Below are 17,768 nucleotides of genomic sequence, written 5' to 3'. Positions count from 1 at the left end.
AGCTATTCAAGTGTGTGTGTGTGTGTGTGTGTGTGTGTGTGTGTGTGTGTGTGTGTGTGTGTGTGTGTGTGTGTGTGTGTGTGTGTGTGTGTGTGTGTGTGTGTGTGTCTGTGTCTGTGTCTGTGTCTGTGTCTGTGCCTGTGCCTGTGTCTGTGCCTGTGTGTGTCTGTGTCTGTGTGTGTATGTGCCTGTGTCTGTGTCTGTGCCTGTGTCTGTGTCTCTGCCTGTCTGTGTCTCTGTGTGTGTGTGTGTGTGTGTGTGTGTGTGTGTGTGTGTGTGTGTGTGTGTGTGTCTGTGTCTCTGCCTGTGTGTGTCTGTGTGTGTGTGTGTGTGTGTGTAGCGTGATGCGGTGCTGAGCGAGCCAGCGGTGCAGGTCAGACGTAAAGGGAAAGGCAAACAGATCTGGGCTCTGGAGAAGATGGAGAACAGGCTGGTGGACATGAGGGAACTGTACCAGGAGTGGAAGGACTATGATGACGATAACCCTGTAAGTATTATTATTATTATTATTATTAACCCTGTAAGTCAGCTTTCGTGCCAAGGACCCCCTAAATGTATTTGCCCCCCACCCCCATCTGAAAAGACTTTGTGCCAGGGGCCCCCCTCCCCAGAAGAGAGACATTTCTCACAATGTGAACAGCCAGCAAGCAGCATAATGGATAAAGTGGATAAAATGATTGTGATGCTATATTAACTGCTTTTGCTGGGGACCCCCCTGGTCATAGTTTTAGTCAACGAAATCAACACTGCTTAACCCAATCTGACCTGAGATCAGATTCATACGAGGTTTCCAACTGGACACACACTGGGTCTGATTAACCCATTCTGACCTGAGATCAGATTCTAGAAAATGTCAGTCGTTCTTCGATTTTTCCAAAAATAGCAGACCTACAAGCTCGTAGCGCGCCACTCGGTGGCGCGATATGAGCTTGTAGATCTGCTATTTTTCAATAGGTAAAGCACGACATGATGCTGACACCAAAACGGGTTCCCGTTCAGAATGGGTTAAGGCCAATTTATGTTTTGACATGTTGACGGTGTTGTGACGTCAAAAGGACAGAATGGATTGCGTACAGTGTTGTGTACCGTACCGTACAAAAGGTTGCACATTTTGCGTATTCTTGATTGGCTGGGAAGATGTTGGATACAACATCTATTTGCTCGTTTACATTTTGTGGCAACGTTCTCATGTCAACAAATCGCAGTCGCTATAACGTTGAGAGGCGATGTGCCACTTGTCGGTCGACACTTGTCTCTCAAAGCATGAATCGACATTTATTCTCAAAGTCCAGTACATACAGCACAGGCACCGCGAGAGGTTGTTGTGAACATTTGACTGTGTGGTTGTGCACCATTTTGTCAAATTGCTTTTTGTAACGTGGTTTACCCCAACACAGCAGTTAAACTGAATGCTCTCGTCAATCATATGATCCACTTATCCGGGCGGATAGACGGGAATTTGAGTCAAATACAGGCTTTGCTTATCTCATGCAAATGCACTGCACGGATTACAGATGTGATAGGCTACACTAGGCTGCACACTTTGAGTCAGAGAGGCTTATTGTCTGTATCAGTCTATCTCACACTGTGAGTCAGAGAGGCTTATTGTCTGTATCAGTCTATCTTATCTATATGTAAGATATTAGTCGACTAATAATGTATTATGGCTGGCCTTGATGGGATCCCAATGGCTAATTTTACACATGGTTGCATGCTGACAATAGCCGATCTACAAGCATGTGTTGTGAGCTTGTATATCTGCTATTTTCAGAGCGCAACACCCTAGCGCAACCAAACACAAAACCTTTTCATGTCAAGGACAGCCAAATTTACATTAATTAGCCCGTGGACCCCCATTTGAAAAGATATGCCAGGGACCCCCATTTGAAAAGATATGCCAGGGACCCCCATTTGAAAAGATATGCCAGGGACCCCCATTTGAAAAGATATGCCAGGGACCCCCATTTGAAAAGATATGCCAGGGACCCCCATTTGAAAAGATATGCCTGCAGGGACCCCCATAAGAGAAGATTTCTACGGCTCCAGCAGTTATTCTCAACCCGTTTAATTTCATGGACTCCCAGTTTGACATGCATTCGTCTACGGACCCCCATTTAATGGCTTTTCTATCTCTGGAACCCCCAATTTATATTATAAAATCAATGTTAAATTAACTCTGAGAGTGTTCCATTTGTACACTCTCAGAGTTACAGACCCATAAGGGTCCATTTTGTTCCTAACTATCTTTTTTTTTTTATAAGATTTTTATCCCACGATTTTGTAACCCAGTTTTTCTTTTTCACCCAGTGCCAATTATCTAATGTAATCCTGGGCGCTACACTTCCTCTGCCAACCTGGGGGGGGGGGGCAGCGGACTGACCTCATGCCTCCTTCTATGCATGAGGAGTCGAAGCTGCTTCTTTTCACCTGACAGAGGGGAATTTCCCCGGCCGGACGTAGCGCGTGGAAGGGACACGTTATTCCGACCAGTTCCTTTCTCCTCCATCAGGTGCCCCGGCTGGCCAGTGGGAGGTAGTTTTAGAGACCAGGATTACGGCATGTTTTTGTGAGGGTATCTACCCTAGGGGGCACCTAAACTATCATTTAGCTGGGGGACCCCCTGGAACCCCCTCAAGGACCCCCGGACCCCACTTTGGGAACCACTGGTCTAAACTAAAGTGTGTGTATATTCACCTCAGACCTTGTGTCCGTCCGTCCTCTAGGTGATGCGTTCGTACTTCCGCCGTGCCGACCCGTTCTTCGACGAGCAGGAGAACCACAGTCTGATCGGCGTGGCCAACGTCTTCCTGTCCTGCCTCTTCTACGACGTCAAGCTGCAGTATGCTGTTCCCATCATCAACCAGAAGGGGGAGGTACTGTACGCTGCACTTAGGAGCCCTGCTACACACAGCGTACATTCCATACAAGGCTTGGACTACCAATCCCAATTTTTTTGTTTGGGTAACAAATTGGCATATTTTTAATTCATCATTTAAACATTAATAGAAAGATCTGGTGGTTTGAACAGATGTTTTTTTTATTTCTTTTCATTGCTAGTGTATTCTCTCGAATTGCCACCAGATGGCGGGAACGCACCATTATGCTGATTTTGGCCAAAATAGACGAATCTTCCTAAGTCACTTCCGGTTCAACGATCAACAACATCCGGGAGTATTTTGACCCTAGTCACTAGCTTGGCTGGTCCGGATTGCTAAGCTAATGCTATATTTTTCATAACTAAGTCAAATTAACCTCAAATCAACCCCAAAACATCGCAAAATATCAAAATTTTTACAGCGACGCACATAGAGGCGGCGCGCGTGCACGATAGCGCACGATCACGCGGATTTCGGCCGTTTTCTGGTAAATTACATCCAACATTAGTGATATTAGCATTTTTGCTCTATTGAATCCCCGATAACTGACATTGATTGACATTCCGTTAATTCCGTGAACGGGAGGTTTGTATTTTTAGCAATAATCCGTTTTTTCCGGGAACGGTAGGCCAGGGGTTAATTCCATCAACCATTGAGCCAAACGACTTACCAATTCTATATGTTTCAGTGTCAACCCTTGGTCAGTCAACCACTTGCGATGCTGTTAATCTAAGTCGGAGAATGTAAAAATGCACAATGGATTTTTCAGTGAAAATCCACCCAAACTATTATTGATTCTTTAGCAGCGTTATATACAATGAGCAATCTTTTCATTGCTTTTCAATAGCAGCTCCACAGTGGCAAAGCTCTGGGGGTTGATGAGATTTGTCCAGAAATGCTGAAGGCTCTGGGTGTTGAGGGGCTGGGTGGTGAGGGGCTGGGTGGTGAGGGGCTGGGTGGTGAGGGGCTGGGTGGTGAGGGGCTGGGTGGTGAGGGGCTGGGTGTTGAGGGGCTGGGTGTTGAGGGGCTGGGTGGTGAGGGGCTGGGTGGTGAGGGGCTGTGTGGTGAGGGGCTGGGTGTTGAGGGGCTGGGTGTTGAGGGGCTGGGTGGTGAGGGGCTGGGTGGTGAGGGGCTGGGTGGTGAGGGGCTGGGTGGTGAGGGGCTGGGTGGTGAGGGGCTGGGTGGTGAGGGGCTGGGTGTTGAGGGGCTGGGTGTTGAGGGGCTGGGTGGTGAGGGGCTGGGTGGTGAGGGGCTGGGTGTTGAGGGGCTGGGTGTTGAGGGGCTGGGTTGATATGTCTTTTAAACATTGTGTGGAAGTCTGGTTACCCGTGTTGCTCTGGAGAGGGAAGTCTGGTTACCCGTGTTGCTCTGGAGAGGGAAGTCTGGAGCTCTCTGGTGGAGCTGTCGCCCCCGTGACCTGACTACTATGGATAAGCGGTTGAAGATGGGATGGCTGGATGGATCTTTTCAATTGATTCCTTTGATTTGTCTCCTGGTGTCAGGTGGCGGGACGCCTCCACGTGGAGGTGGTGAGAGTGGCAGGAGGCTTCCATGACGGAATGGCTGGAGGAGAGGACGACAACAGCCCTGACGGAGAAATGCAGGATCGCAAATTGGTCTGCATGGTAGGAGAGATACACACACACACACACACACACTGTACACACACACTGTACACACACACACCATCTGCATGGTAGGAGAGATACACACACACTGTACACACACACTGTACACACACACCATCTGCACTGTTCTTCACCGCATACTTTCTTTTTTGTTTTTTTTCTAAATTTTTATCCCACGATTTTGTAACCCAGTTTTCTTTTCACCCAGTGCCAATTATCTAATGTAATCCTGGGCGCTACACTTCCTCTGCCAACCTGGGGGGGGGGGGGGGGGCAGCGGACTGACCTCATGCCTCCTTCTATGCATGAGGAGTCCAAGCTGCTTCTTTTCACCTGACAGAGGGGAATTTCCCCGGCCGGACGTAGCGCGTGGAAGGGACACGTTATTCCGACCAGTTCCTTTCCCCTCCATCAGGCGCCCCGGCTGGCCAGGGGGAGGTAGTTTTAGAGACCAGGATTACGGCATGTTTTTGTGAGGGTACCTACCCTAGGGGACACGGGGAGAACATGTGAGGGTACCTACCCTAGGGGACACGGGGAGAACATGCAAACTCCACACAGAAAGGCCCTTTCGCCAACCCCCGCCTCGGGTATGGGCACTGATGACGCGGAGGAGGGAACACGCCGCCAGCGCCCACAGCGTCCCCAGCGGGAATCGAACCCAGGACCTTCTAGCTGTGAGGCGACAGCACTACCAACTGTGCCACCGTGCCCCTGTCACTGCATACTTTCAACAATATTTATGTATTTATTTATGTTGATTCGTAGTCCCCGTGCATAAAACAAGCAACAATACAAAAGGAGCACATGCAGTATGAACATTACTACCGGTATAAGGGTACAGACAGGCTGAGTTGTGTTCTGCACTGTGTCTCCTGTCCAGATTAAGATCCTCCAGGCCACAGGTCTGAGTTGTGTTCTGCACTGTGTCTCCTGTCCAGATTAAGATCCTCCAGACCACAGGTCTGAGTTGTGTTCTGCACTGTGTCTCCTGTCCAGATTAAGATCCTCCAGACCACAGGTCTGAGTTGTGTTCTGCACTGTGTCTCCTGTCCAGATTAAGATCCTCCAGGCCACAGGTCTGAGTTGTGTTCTGCACTGTGTCTCCTGTCCAGATTAAGATCCTCCAGACCACAGGTCTGAGTTGTGTTCTGCACTGTGTCTCCTGTCCAGACTAAGATCCTCCAGGCCACAGGTCTGAGTTGTGTTCTGCACTGTGTCTCCTGTCCAGATTAAGATCCTCCAGGCCACAGGTCTGAGTTGTGTTCTGCACTGTGTCTCCTGTCCAGATTAAGATCCTCCAGGCCACAGGTCTCCCCCAGTACCTGTCCAACTTCGTCTTCTGTCAGTACTCCTTCTGGGACCAGCCGGAGCCCATCATAGTGGCCCCCGAGGTGGATCCCTCCGCCTCCTCCCCCAGCAGCAAAGACCCCCACTGTATGGTGGTGTTTGACAGCTGTAAGGTGAGAGCTGATGTCACTATAGGTCTCTCTCTAGGCCATGGGGTCGTTATGCGGATAGTGGACACATTTTTAGGGGTTTTGAGTAAATTCTAGGGGTGGAAAATGAAAATGGATTCATAGATTAGATAGATAGATAGATTGAGTAAATACTAGGGGTGGAAAATGAAAATTGATTCATAGATTAAACGCGATGCGTACATGGACGATTTATGAATCGATTCACACATGTGTGAAGTGAGTGGCGCTCTTATCATCATACTATGACAATATGATACATCATGTCATTCTGGCCAATCACAATTTGCGTCCTCACTTTTCTGTCTTCATTTTTCTGCCCTCAGTTTTATCTTCAATACCGGTATATGTGCTTTGCTCAGCCAATCAAATCATCGCTATGGGGTGATCAGCCAATCACAGGTCAATGTTTGTGTTTACACATACCCGGAAAGCTGGGCATAGGAGGGGCTAGCGCCCCTCAAAAAACTATATTTATAATTGAGGGGCGCTGATAAGAGTGCCCCTCACTTCACACAGGTGTGATTTTTTTTTTGTAGTGCAATAAAAGATAATGGAAGTAAATGTATCATTAGAAAGCACTTTTTATTGGAAGCGACATGCATCGTGATGCATCGATAAAGGATTTATAATCGAATCGTAGCCTTCTAGATTTCCACCTAGTAAATATCTACAGTACCTCTTCCTGGGGTCCACACATAAAATACATTACATTATATATAAAACAATTATTTTTAATTATTTCAGAAGATTCAACGGAACCAATAGGATTCACCGGCTGTTTTTGCCATCAAATTAGAATCCGCCCCTCTAGACCAGAAATCACACTGACGGGGGCAGATTAGGGAACCACAGATTAGCCCATTCTGAACGGGAACCCATTTTGGTGTCGGCATCATGTTTTGCTTTAGCTATTGAAAAATAGCAGATCTACAAGCTCATAGCGCGCCACCGAGTGGCGCGATACGAGCTTGTAGGTCTGCTATTTTTGAAAAATCGAAGAACGACATTTTTAGAATCTGATCTCAGGTCAGAATGGGTTAATCAGACCAGTGTGTGTCCAGTGGAAACCTCGTATGAATCTGATCTCAGGTCAGAATGGGTTAATCAGACCAGTGTGTGTCCAGTGGAAACCTCGTATGAATCTGATCTCAGGTCAGAATGGGTAAATTTACCACAATGTGGTAGAAATATGGCAACATATCTAACGTTGTGGAATGTGTGTGTGTCTGTGAATGTGTCTGTGAATGGAATGTGTCTGTGTCTGTGAATGTGTCTGTGAATGGAATGTGTGTGTGTCTGTGAATGTGTGTGTGTCTGTGAATGTGTCTGTGAATGTGTCTGTGTGTGTCCTCGTAGGAGCTGGCGGTGACGGTGACAGAGGAGCTGATCGAGTACCTGACGGAGGGCGCGGTGGCCATCGAGGTGTTCGGTCACCGGCAGGCTGACCCGGGCAGGAACCCTGCTCTGTGGGACCTGAGCATCATCCAGGCCAAGACGCGCACACTGAGGGACAGGTACGCACGCACGTACACTGGTACACACGCACGTAGACTGGTACACACGCACGTAGACTGGTACACACGCACGTAGACTGGTACACACGCACGTAGTACACTGGTACACACGCACATAGACTGTTCATATTTATTACTTGCGCAAGCAGAGTGCGCAAGTAATGTTTTCGCCCGGTCTCTTCCGCCATGACAGCTGTCCCGCCATTCGATGTTTATGCAGAAAAACATCAAATCTGTGCCTGTTTTGCTGGGACCAAATGACCACAAATGACCATATTTCTTATGTCATCATTTAGAGCTAGTCATACGTATACTATATACATAATCAGTAAAAATAAAATAGCAAATTGTGCCTGATCTGCTGGGACCAGAGTACGTGGTGTGTATATGTATGACTAGCTCTTAATGATGACGTAAGAAATATGGTCATTTGTGGTCGTTTGGTCCCAGCAAACCAGGCACAGATTTGCTGTTTTCTTGCATAAACATCAAATGGCGGGACAGCTGTCACGGCTTTTGGCGCAAAGTAACCACAGTATACCGCTAATCAACTTACAACTACACACTCTATATAGTATATATGTATACGTATATAGTATATGCCTATATACTATATATAGTATATGCCTATATAGTATATGCCTGCTTTGCTGGGACCAAACGACCACAAATGACCATATCTCTTACATCATCATTTAGAGCTAGTCATACGTATACTATATACATAATCAGTAAAAATAAAATAGCAAGTTGTGCCTGATCTGCTGGGACCAGAGTACGTGGTGTGTATGTGTATGACTAGCTCTTCACCCAAACTTATATAGATAGAAACTTGAATCATACTTAAATACTAGGTGTTTATATGCATAAAGTAGGTAGGTAGCAAATAGTTACATCTAAAAATTATACATTTCAAACGTTCCTTCACAGAGATACTGAGATTTGACAGTTTACAGCGGTCGAAAGGACTTGCGCGCTCTGCTTGCGCACTAGTTGGCCATTTATGGCCTACTAGTGTGCAACAAGCAAGTATGCACTCGACAGAGTGCAGTTCTAGTTATTGCTGTGTTCGGGCAAGCATGAGAATCTGGATAGAATCTAGTGTGTGATGCCCTAACAGTACGTTTTAACAGTGGCTATAAACCAATTTATTGATAATAAAGAACACTTGCTATGCATCCCATGTTTATAACGCATTATGAAGACACTTATAAGATCTTATAATCTTCTCATAAACATGTATAATTATATTTTAAGCGCTCATAGATAATCATAATACTTTATAACCTTAACACATTATACATTTTATTATAATGACTAATACTATTTAATAATTATACTACTTATAATACTTCATAACTTGCTATGTATTCCATGTTTATAACTCATTGTAAAGCATATTATAAGACAATATAATTTTCTCATAAACATTTATAATAATATAATCATAACTTTTATCATAACACATTATAAAGCTTATTTGGGATGCATAGCAAGTATTAGACACTCGTGCTTTCTACGGTGTGATTTGGGGCCTTTAAGGTGAATACAAATTTAATATCAACATCTTAATACTGTCCAATAATTAGATAGGGAGGGGGGTGAAATTATGACAGGCAGTTGCTGCTGTCAAAATATGACTCCCCGGTCAAAAAATACTTTGTTTGAAATAGACAGTAGACACTCGTGCTTTCTAAGGTGTGATCTGGGGCCCTAAAGATTAACGTACACTGTAAAAGAGAATTGACTGAAACGTGAGTCTGACATTGTCTCCCCCTGCAGGTGGAGCGAGGTAACGCGGCGCCTCGAGATGTGGATTCAAATCCTGGAGATCAATGAGAACGGAGACTTTGTCCCTGTGGAGGTCGTACCTGCTAGAGACGTCCGCACTGGAGGCATTTTTCAATTACGGCAGGTGTGTGTGTGTGTGCGCGCGCGCGTGTTTATACACTTTATAGTTACTTAATTAGCCACAAACCATTTGGTTACAGAGCAGCGCTACTACGCGTGAATGAATTCTATGAACGTTACAATTTAGACATTTAGCAGACACTCTTAAGGTCATTACACACTGGCGAATTGGCGACGCGATATATTTGTGCGAATAATTCGCATTAAAAAAAAAACAATTGAAGTCCATGCAAGCTTCCACATCAGTGGCGAATGTGCGAAAATGCGACCGTTTTCGCTTTTATTTGTTCGCTCTGGTGTCGTATTTTGCAGAGATTCGCAGGCGAACTGCAACATGCAATATTTCGCATTTTCAGATCGCTTATTCGCATCGCGTCGCTAATTCGCCAGTGTGTAATGACCTTTAATCCAGAGTGATTTAGAGTAAGCAAGGAGTAACACAAGGCAATACATCAAATGGATAGAAATAGTCATCTAGGTCTAGGATCATAGTTAAACCAATCATCAGTCTAACAATAGAACATCCAAACAATATCAATAATAATGAAACATTGAAACACACTATAGAAAATTGGGAGTGAGTCTACAGTTCTAATTTCAATAGGGAGTCCATTCCATAGTTTGGGAGCCAGAAGAAAGATTTGCACAAAATGTGTGCAAATCTTTGAATATATATATATATTTTTTTCAAATCAACCATTTTAACTAAAATCTTTGCTTCTGGGGGGTCCTTCTGGGGGGTCCCTGGAACTAAATATTTTTAGATGGCTGCCAAATATACATAACTCTAGGGCTCCTTGGCATGAAGAAGCTTGAGAACCTCTGGTATAGCACGTTTATTTTTCAGAAAAATAAATAATAATAATAATAAAACTTTATTTGTATAGCACCTTTCATGACATGAAATGCAGCTCAAAGTGCTTTACAGAACAATGGAGAATAAAAGAAAAGCAAGGCAACGACATTAAAAAACAAGCAGTAATGCAGTACAGTGAGGACGTGAAAAATAAAAAATACAAGATCAATTAAAGGCAATGTTGTAGAAGTGGGTCTTGAGCTGAGCTTTAAAATGTCTACAGAGGCTGCCTGACGAAGGTACAGTGGGAGCTTGTTCCATGCCGACGGCCCGTAGAAGCAAAAAGCTGCTTCCCCGTATTTTTTAGTTGCCATTTTTTTGGGCAAAGCGAGCAGGCCGGCGGTGGAAGACCTTAGGGGGCGGTTTGGGACATATTTAGGCAGGCAGTCAAATGGGGAAAGGATGACCAAATAGATGGTAAAGGCATGTCTTCAAACCGTGCAGGGTTAGGGTTAGGGTTAGCCCTAACCCTAAATGGGGAAAGGATGACCAAATAGACGGTAAAGGCGTGTCTCCAAACCGTGCAGGGTCAGTCCCGCCGCGTCCAGGTGGAGGTGCGTTCGGTGCAGGACTCGGGGACCATGCCGCTCATCGCCGAGGTGCTGCTGGCCGTGTCCGTGGGCTGTGTGGAGATCAGACAGGCCAGGCTCAGCCAGAGCAGAGCCACGGAGCCGGCAGGGCCACAGGAACAGGACGACATGGACAGCTACCAGGTCAGAGGGATGCTCGCCATGTGCATGCATGTGTCTTCCTTTCATCCGGAGTGAAATGAGTCCTCTGCCTGTCCATCGGTACTTTACTGTCTGTGTGTGTGTGTGTGTGTGTGTGTGTGTGTGTGTGTGTGTGTGTGTGTGTGTGTGTGTGTGTGTGTGTGTGTGTGTGTGTGTGTGTGTGTGTGTGTGTGTGTGTGGTAGGAGCATGATTTGGAGCGGTTGAGACGTCAGTGGCTGGAGGCTCTCACCAAGAGACAAGAATACCTAGACCAACATTTGCAGACCCTGGTCAGCAAGACAGGTAACACACACACACACACACACACACACACACCATAGAACAGTGTTTCTGAAACATTGGGTCGCAGACCTGTTTTCATGTTTTTTATAACAATACTAATAATGAACATGATCTGCACGGCGACTCTCTCACTTAGCACGCCAGGCGGTGTCTCAGTGTTCATGTGTATTAGGAGCACATGATGTACCAGCACCTGTCTGGTTCCATTGTGTTGGATGCTAACCTGTCTGGTTCCATTGTGTTGGATGCTAACCTGTCTGGGTCCATTGTGTTGGATGCTAACCTGTCTGGTTCCATTGTGTTGGATGCTAACCTGTCTGGTTCCATTGTGTTGGATGCTAACCTGTCTGGGTCCATTGTGTTGGATGCTAACCTGTCTGGTTCCATTGTGTTGGATGCTAACCTGTCTGGTTCCATTGTGTTGGATGCTACCCTGTCTGGTTCCATTGTGTTGGATGCTAACCTGTCTGGTTCCATTGTGTTGGATGCTAACCTGTCTGGTTCCATTGTGTTGGATGCTAACCTGTCTGGTTCCATTGTGTTGGATGCTAACCTGTCTGGTTCCATTGTGTTGGATGCTACCCTGTCTGGTTCCATTGTGTTGGATGCTAACCTGTCTGGGTCCATTGTGTTGGATGCTAACCTGTCTGGGTCCATTGTGTTGGATGCTAACCTGTCTGGTTCCATTGTGTTGGATGCTAACCTGTCTGGGTCCATTGTGTTGGATGCTAACCTGTCTGGTTCCATTGTGTTGGATGCTAACCTGTCTGGTTCCATTGTGTTGGATGCTAACCTGTCTGGGTCCATTGTGTTGGATGCTAACCTGTCTGGTTCCATTGTGTTGGATGTTAACCTGTCTGGTTCCATTGTGTTGGATGCTAACCTGTCTGGGTCCATTGTGTTGGATGCTAACCTGTCTGGGTCCATTGTGTTGGATGCTAACCTGTCTGGTTCCATTGTGTTGGATGCTAACCTGTCTGGTTCCATTGTGTTGGATGCTAACCTGTCTGGTTCCATTGTGTTGGATGCTAACCTGTCTGGGTTCCATTGTGTTGGATGCTAACCTGTCTGGTTCCATTGTGTTGGATGCTAACCTGTCTGGTTCCATTGTGTTGGATGCTAACCTGTCTGGGTTCCATTGTGTTGGATGCTAACCTGTCTGGTTCCATTGTGTTGGATGCTAACCTGTCTGGTTCCATTGTGTTGGATGCTAACCTGTCTGGTTCCATTGTGTTGGATGCTAACCTGTCTGGTTCCATTGTGTTGGATGCTAACCTGTCTGGTTCCATTGTGTTGGATGCTAACCTGTCTGGTTCCATTGTGTTGGATGCTAACCTGTCTGGTTCCATTGTGTTGGATGCTAACCTGTCTGGTTCCATTGTGTTGGATGCTAACCTGTCTGGTTCCATTGTGTTGGATGCTAACCTGTCTGGTTCCATTGTGTTGGATGCTAACCTGTCTGGTTCCATTGTGTTGGATGCTAACCTGTCTGGTTCCATTGTGTTGGATGCTAACCTGTCTGGTTCCATTGTGTTGGATGCTAACCTGTCTGGTTCCATTGTGTTGGATGCTAACCTGTCTGGTTCCATTGTGTTGGATGCTAACCTGTCTGGTTCCATTGTGTTGGATGCTAACCTGTCTGGTTCCATTGTGTTGGATGCTAACCTGTCTGGTTCCATTGTGTTGGATGCTAACCTGTCTGGTTCCATTGTGTTGGATGCTAACCTGTCTGGGTCCATTGTGTTGGATGCTAACCTGTCTGGTTCCATTGTGTTGGATGCTAACCTGTCTGTTCCATTGTGTTGGATGCTACCCTGTCTGGTTCCAGTTGGTGTTGGATGCTAACCTGTCTGGTTCCATTGTGTTGGATGCTAACCTGTCTGGTTCCATTGTGTTGGATGCTAACCTGTCTGGTTCCATTGTGTTGGATGCTAACCTGTCTGGTTCCATTGTGTTGGATGCTACCCTGTCTGGTTCCATTGTGTTGGATGCTCTGTCTGGGTCCATTGTGTTGGATGCTAACCTGTCTGGTTCCATTGTGTTGGATGCTAACCTGTCTGGTTCCATTGTGTTGGATGCTAACCTGTCTGGGTCCATTGTGTTGGATGCTAACCTGTCTGGTTCCATTGTGTTGGATGTTAACCTGTCTGGTTCCATTGTGTTGGATGCTAACCTGTCTGGGTCCATTGTGTTGGATGCTAACCTGTCTGGGTCCATTGTGTTGGATGCTAACCTGTCTGGTTCCATTGTGTTGGATGCTAACCTGTCTGGTTCCATTGTGTTGGATGCTAACCTGTCTGGGTCCATTGTGTTGGATGCTAACCTGTCTGGTTCCATTGTGTTGGATGCTAACCTGTCTGGGTCCATTGTGTTGGATGCTAACCTGTCTGGTTCCATTGTGTTGGATGCTAACCTGTCTGGTTCCATTGTGTTGGATGCTAACCTGTCTGGGTTCATTGTGTTGGATGCTAACCTGTCTGGTTCCATTGTGTTGGATGCTAACCTGTCTGGTTCCATTGTGTTGGATGCTAACCTGTCTGGGTCCATTGTGTTGGATGCTAACCTGTCTGGTTCCATTGTGTTGGATGCTAACCTGTGTGGTTCCATTGTGTTGGATGCTGCACAGAGAAGACAGAGGACGACGTGGAGAGAGAGGCTCAGTTGTTGGAGTGGCGTCTGACGCTGACAGAGGAGAGAAACTCCGTTATGGTTCCTTCTGCAGGCAGTGGGATCCCTGGAGCTCCTGCTGAGTGGTAAGTAACTGTCTGTGTCTGTGTCTGTATCTGTGTCTGTGTCTGTGTCTGTGTCTGTATCTGTGTATCTGTGTATCTGCGTCTGCGTCTGTGTCTGTGTCTGTGTCTGTGTCTGTGTATCTGTGTCTGTGTCTGTGTATGTGTATGTGTATGTGTCTGTGTCTGTGTCTGTGTCTGTGTATCTGTCTGTCTGTGTATCTGTCTGTGTCTGTGTATCTGTCTGTGTCTGTGTCTGTGTATCTGTGTCTGTGTATCTGTGTCTGTGTCTGTGTATCTGTATGTGTCTGTGTCTGTGTATCTGTATCTGTCTGTGTCTGTGTCTGTGTCTGTGTATCTGTATGTGTCTGTGTCTGTGTATCTGTATCTGTCTGTGTCTGTGTCTGTGTATCTGTCTGTGTCTGTGTCTGTGTGTCTAACTGTGTATCTGTAGGTTTTCAGCAGAATCCACAGTGCTAGTTTGACCCATTAAGGTGGCTACTGTATATTCTAATAACCCAGTTTGCATAGTTAGTCTACCAGTAAGACGCCTGAGGGTGAGAAGGGCGAGGTCGCGTGCACACATCTGCCTGAGTGACATCAGACTGCTGGGCGAGAGCCATCGCTTTGGTATATAGGGGGTCAGATCAACATATGGAATGAATTCTCTACTGGCCATATATGGAGTGTATCTTAAGTATACAGGGTTTGATGAGGTCAGATCAACATATGGAATGAATTATCTACTGTCCATATATGGAGTGTATCTTAAGTATACAGGGTTTGATGAGGTCAGATCAACATAATGGAATGTCAGAGCAGGTCAGCTCCATATATGGATAAATAAGGGTGTCAGCGGGGGCAGTGTCTTGAGTGTACAGGGTTTGATGAGCCGAGGGAGGCTGTAGCCTACATGTTGTTTAAGCTCCGGAGTCCAGACCCATGCAGTTTAATAATATACAGTCACAACAGAATGCACACTGCTGTCTCGTGTCTCATCACAATCCCAATGCGCCTTGAGAGCCTGTGGATCAGCCCGGCCGCAGGAGCTTGTGGGCTCCGCTCCGAGCCTCCGACGGAGCGGTGCGGGGAGGCAAGGGAGCAAGTTACCCTGGCTGCGCAGCAGAAACAGACTGATCTACAAGCTCTCAACGCCTAGCGAACGGAGCTGCAAAAACAGGCAGGACCCGGCACCTTAAGAGCTTGTAGATCTGAGCTGTTCTCACTTTACTTTTATGACACGAATACATCGTCAATCGCCGATTCTTGGTCAGACGATGGGCGGTTGAAAAAAATTGGCATATCGCCCAACCTTAATGTCACGTGATGTCACGCGGCATGACCATTATGGTCATGCCTGGGGGTGACTGACTGACTGACTGACTGACTGACTGACTGGAAATGTACATTTTCATAGTAAATGGGACATGCGGACACAATTGGTCTAATCTAATTTCTGTAGCTTTGGTCTTACTCCCTCTGTACCTTCGACAGGCAGCCTCTGTAGACATTTTTAAAGCTCAGCTCAAGACCCACCTCTACAACATTGCTTTTAATTGATCTTTTATTTTTTATTTATTTTTGTTATTCATGTCCTCACTGTATTGCATTACTGCTTGTTTTTTGTCGTTGCCTTGCTTTTCTTTTATTCTCCATTGTTCTGTAAAGCACTTTGAGCTGCATTTCATGTCATGAAAGGTGCTATACAAATAAAGTTTTATTATTATTATTATTATTATTATTACTCAACAGTCATACTACAGTGCATATATAAATGGAAAGACTGAGTGTGTGTGTGTGTGTGTGTGTGTGTGTGTGTGTGTGTGTGTGTGTGTGTGTGTGTGTGTGTGTGTGTGTGTGTGTGTGTGTGTGTGTGTGTGTGTGTGTGTGTGTGTGTGTGTGCAGGGTCCCTCTCCCCGGGATGGAGACCCACACCCCTGTCCTCTTCCTGGACCTCAGTGGTAGGCTTGGCTCGTTTGTTGTTTAACTACTTTGTAACAATGGTGTAAAAGTACTTCTACAGCTAATGACCCGGTTTCCCAAAGGACACATGGTGTAAGAGGTATGGTGTTGGACATGCTCAGATGTCCTCTAGGCTCTCTTTACTCTTAAAAAAAAAAATATATATATATATATATATATATATATATATACTGTCAGCAGTCCAAATATTATTAAATTAAATTTCAGAATGCTAGACCTGAGGCCTACCATTGCGTGGCACATCTATGTATGGAATGTCTATGTTCACAGGCTTCTGTGTGCGGCCTAGAGGACATCTGAGCATGTTCAACACAAAGGGCTGTATTTTGCGTGTCTTAAGTACCAGGACTTATTCCCTAACTTGAGTAAACTAAAGACCTGGAGGCGTGATCAATGCCATTTGGCTATTCTGAGTGGCCAAAGAGCATTGATCACGCCTCCAGGTCTTTAGTTTACTCAAGTTAGGGAATAAGACCTGGTACTTAAGACACGCAAAATACAGCCCTATACCTCTTACACCATGTGTCCTTTGGGAAAGCGGGCCGATACCAATAATGATGTAATGCTGTCCTTCCTCTCCCAGCTGATGACCTGGGCTCTCAGGATCAGTTTGAGGTGCCTGAGGCAGGGGGTTGGGATGCCACTCTGAGCGGAGAGGATGAGGATGACTACTTTGACCTGCAGATAGTCAAACACTATGATGGAGAGGTAAGGAAGGCTGTGTGTGTGTGTGTGTGTGTGTGTGTGTGTGTGTGTTACCGAGGGCCAAGAATTTGAGAAATTCACATTGTGAGCCATTGTTGTTTTATGGTTAAAACTGATTCTATTAGAAACCTTACACAACAGGAGCGCGCCAAATAAATTATCCACAAAAATACACTTTTACTACTACAAAGATGTTTTTTTATTACGTCTAAAATACAGTGTATTTTAGAATGTGGGGGGCTCGGAGTGTATCTTTACTACAGACGAGAGCTCAAAAGTAAGGAGAACTCCTCCTAACGTTATGGATCAGAGATAACAACGGTCTAAAGATTCTATTACGACTCACTTCCTCATCATCGTCACGGCTCGCTCCCTCTCCAGGTGAAAGCGGAGGCGTCGTGGGACTCGACGGTCCACGAGTGTCCCCAGCTGAGCCGAGGCGGCGCGTGGCTGGAGCAGCGCGTCTACCTGAGCGTGCGCGCGGTGGTGCAGCTCAGCCACCCGGCCGACATGCAGCTGGTGCTGCGCAAGCGCATCTGCGTCAACCTCAACCCGGGCCGGCCGGGCTTCGCCCAGAACTTCCTGAGGAGGATGTCCACCCGCAGCACCATCCCCGGCTGCGGGGTCACCTTCGAGGTGGTCTCCAACATCCCCGGGGTGAGCCTCTGAACCGTAAAGGATGCTCTGGGGTCACCTTCGAGGTGGTCTCCAACATCCCCAGGGTGAGCCTCTGAACCGTAAAGGATGCTCTGCATCCCCAGGGTGAGCCTTTGAACCGTAAAGGATGCTCTGCATCCCCAGGGTGAGCCTTTGAACCGTAAGGGATGCTCTGGGGTCACCTTCGAGGTGGTCTCCAACATCCCCGGGGTGAGCCTTTGAACCGTAAAGGATGCTCTCAGTGGTCCTCTCTGTCACACGTGGTCATTGACGGCGCTATTCCCCTCGTTCGTGGGGTGCGTGTGTGCACGCACATGTAAGCCAACTTAGTATGTAACCGGCCTAGACATCCGATAACCTAGACATCCGATAACCTAGACATCCGATAACCTAGACATCCGATAACCTAGACAT

The 17,768-nt window shown here is 46.5% G+C and overlaps 1 protein-coding gene across 1 annotated transcript in view; it reads left to right on the top strand.

Annotated features, from left to right (window-relative positions):
• LOC310854013 (kinesin-like protein KIF13B) overlaps positions 1-17,768 on the top strand; it is a 138,665-nt gene that overhangs the window by 95,713 nt on the left and 25,184 nt on the right. The window contains exons 20-31 of the mRNA XM_083758486.1: positions 341-487; positions 2,724-2,873; positions 4,379-4,501; positions 5,794-5,967; positions 7,342-7,499; positions 9,282-9,414; positions 10,794-10,979; positions 11,181-11,280; positions 13,907-14,033; positions 15,915-15,970; positions 16,576-16,700; positions 17,079-17,354. Coding sequence (XP_083614612.1) covers positions 341-487; positions 2,724-2,873; positions 4,379-4,501; positions 5,794-5,967; positions 7,342-7,499; positions 9,282-9,414; positions 10,794-10,979; positions 11,181-11,280; positions 13,907-14,033; positions 15,915-15,970; positions 16,576-16,700; positions 17,079-17,354 — 1,755 coding nt within the window. The remainder of the gene's footprint in view (positions 1-340; positions 488-2,723; positions 2,874-4,378; positions 4,502-5,793; positions 5,968-7,341; positions 7,500-9,281; positions 9,415-10,793; positions 10,980-11,180; positions 11,281-13,906; positions 14,034-15,914; positions 15,971-16,575; positions 16,701-17,078; positions 17,355-17,768) is intronic.

The sequence above is a fragment of the Protomyctophum parallelum genome, assembly GCF_964188405.1.
Source record: "Protomyctophum parallelum genome assembly, chromosome: 2".
In the NCBI taxonomy this organism is placed as follows: domain Eukaryota; kingdom Metazoa; phylum Chordata; class Actinopteri; order Myctophiformes; family Myctophidae; genus Protomyctophum; species Protomyctophum parallelum.
Note: the sequence above shows the minus strand (reverse complement) of the source record. Positions and strands in the feature narration are given on the sequence as shown.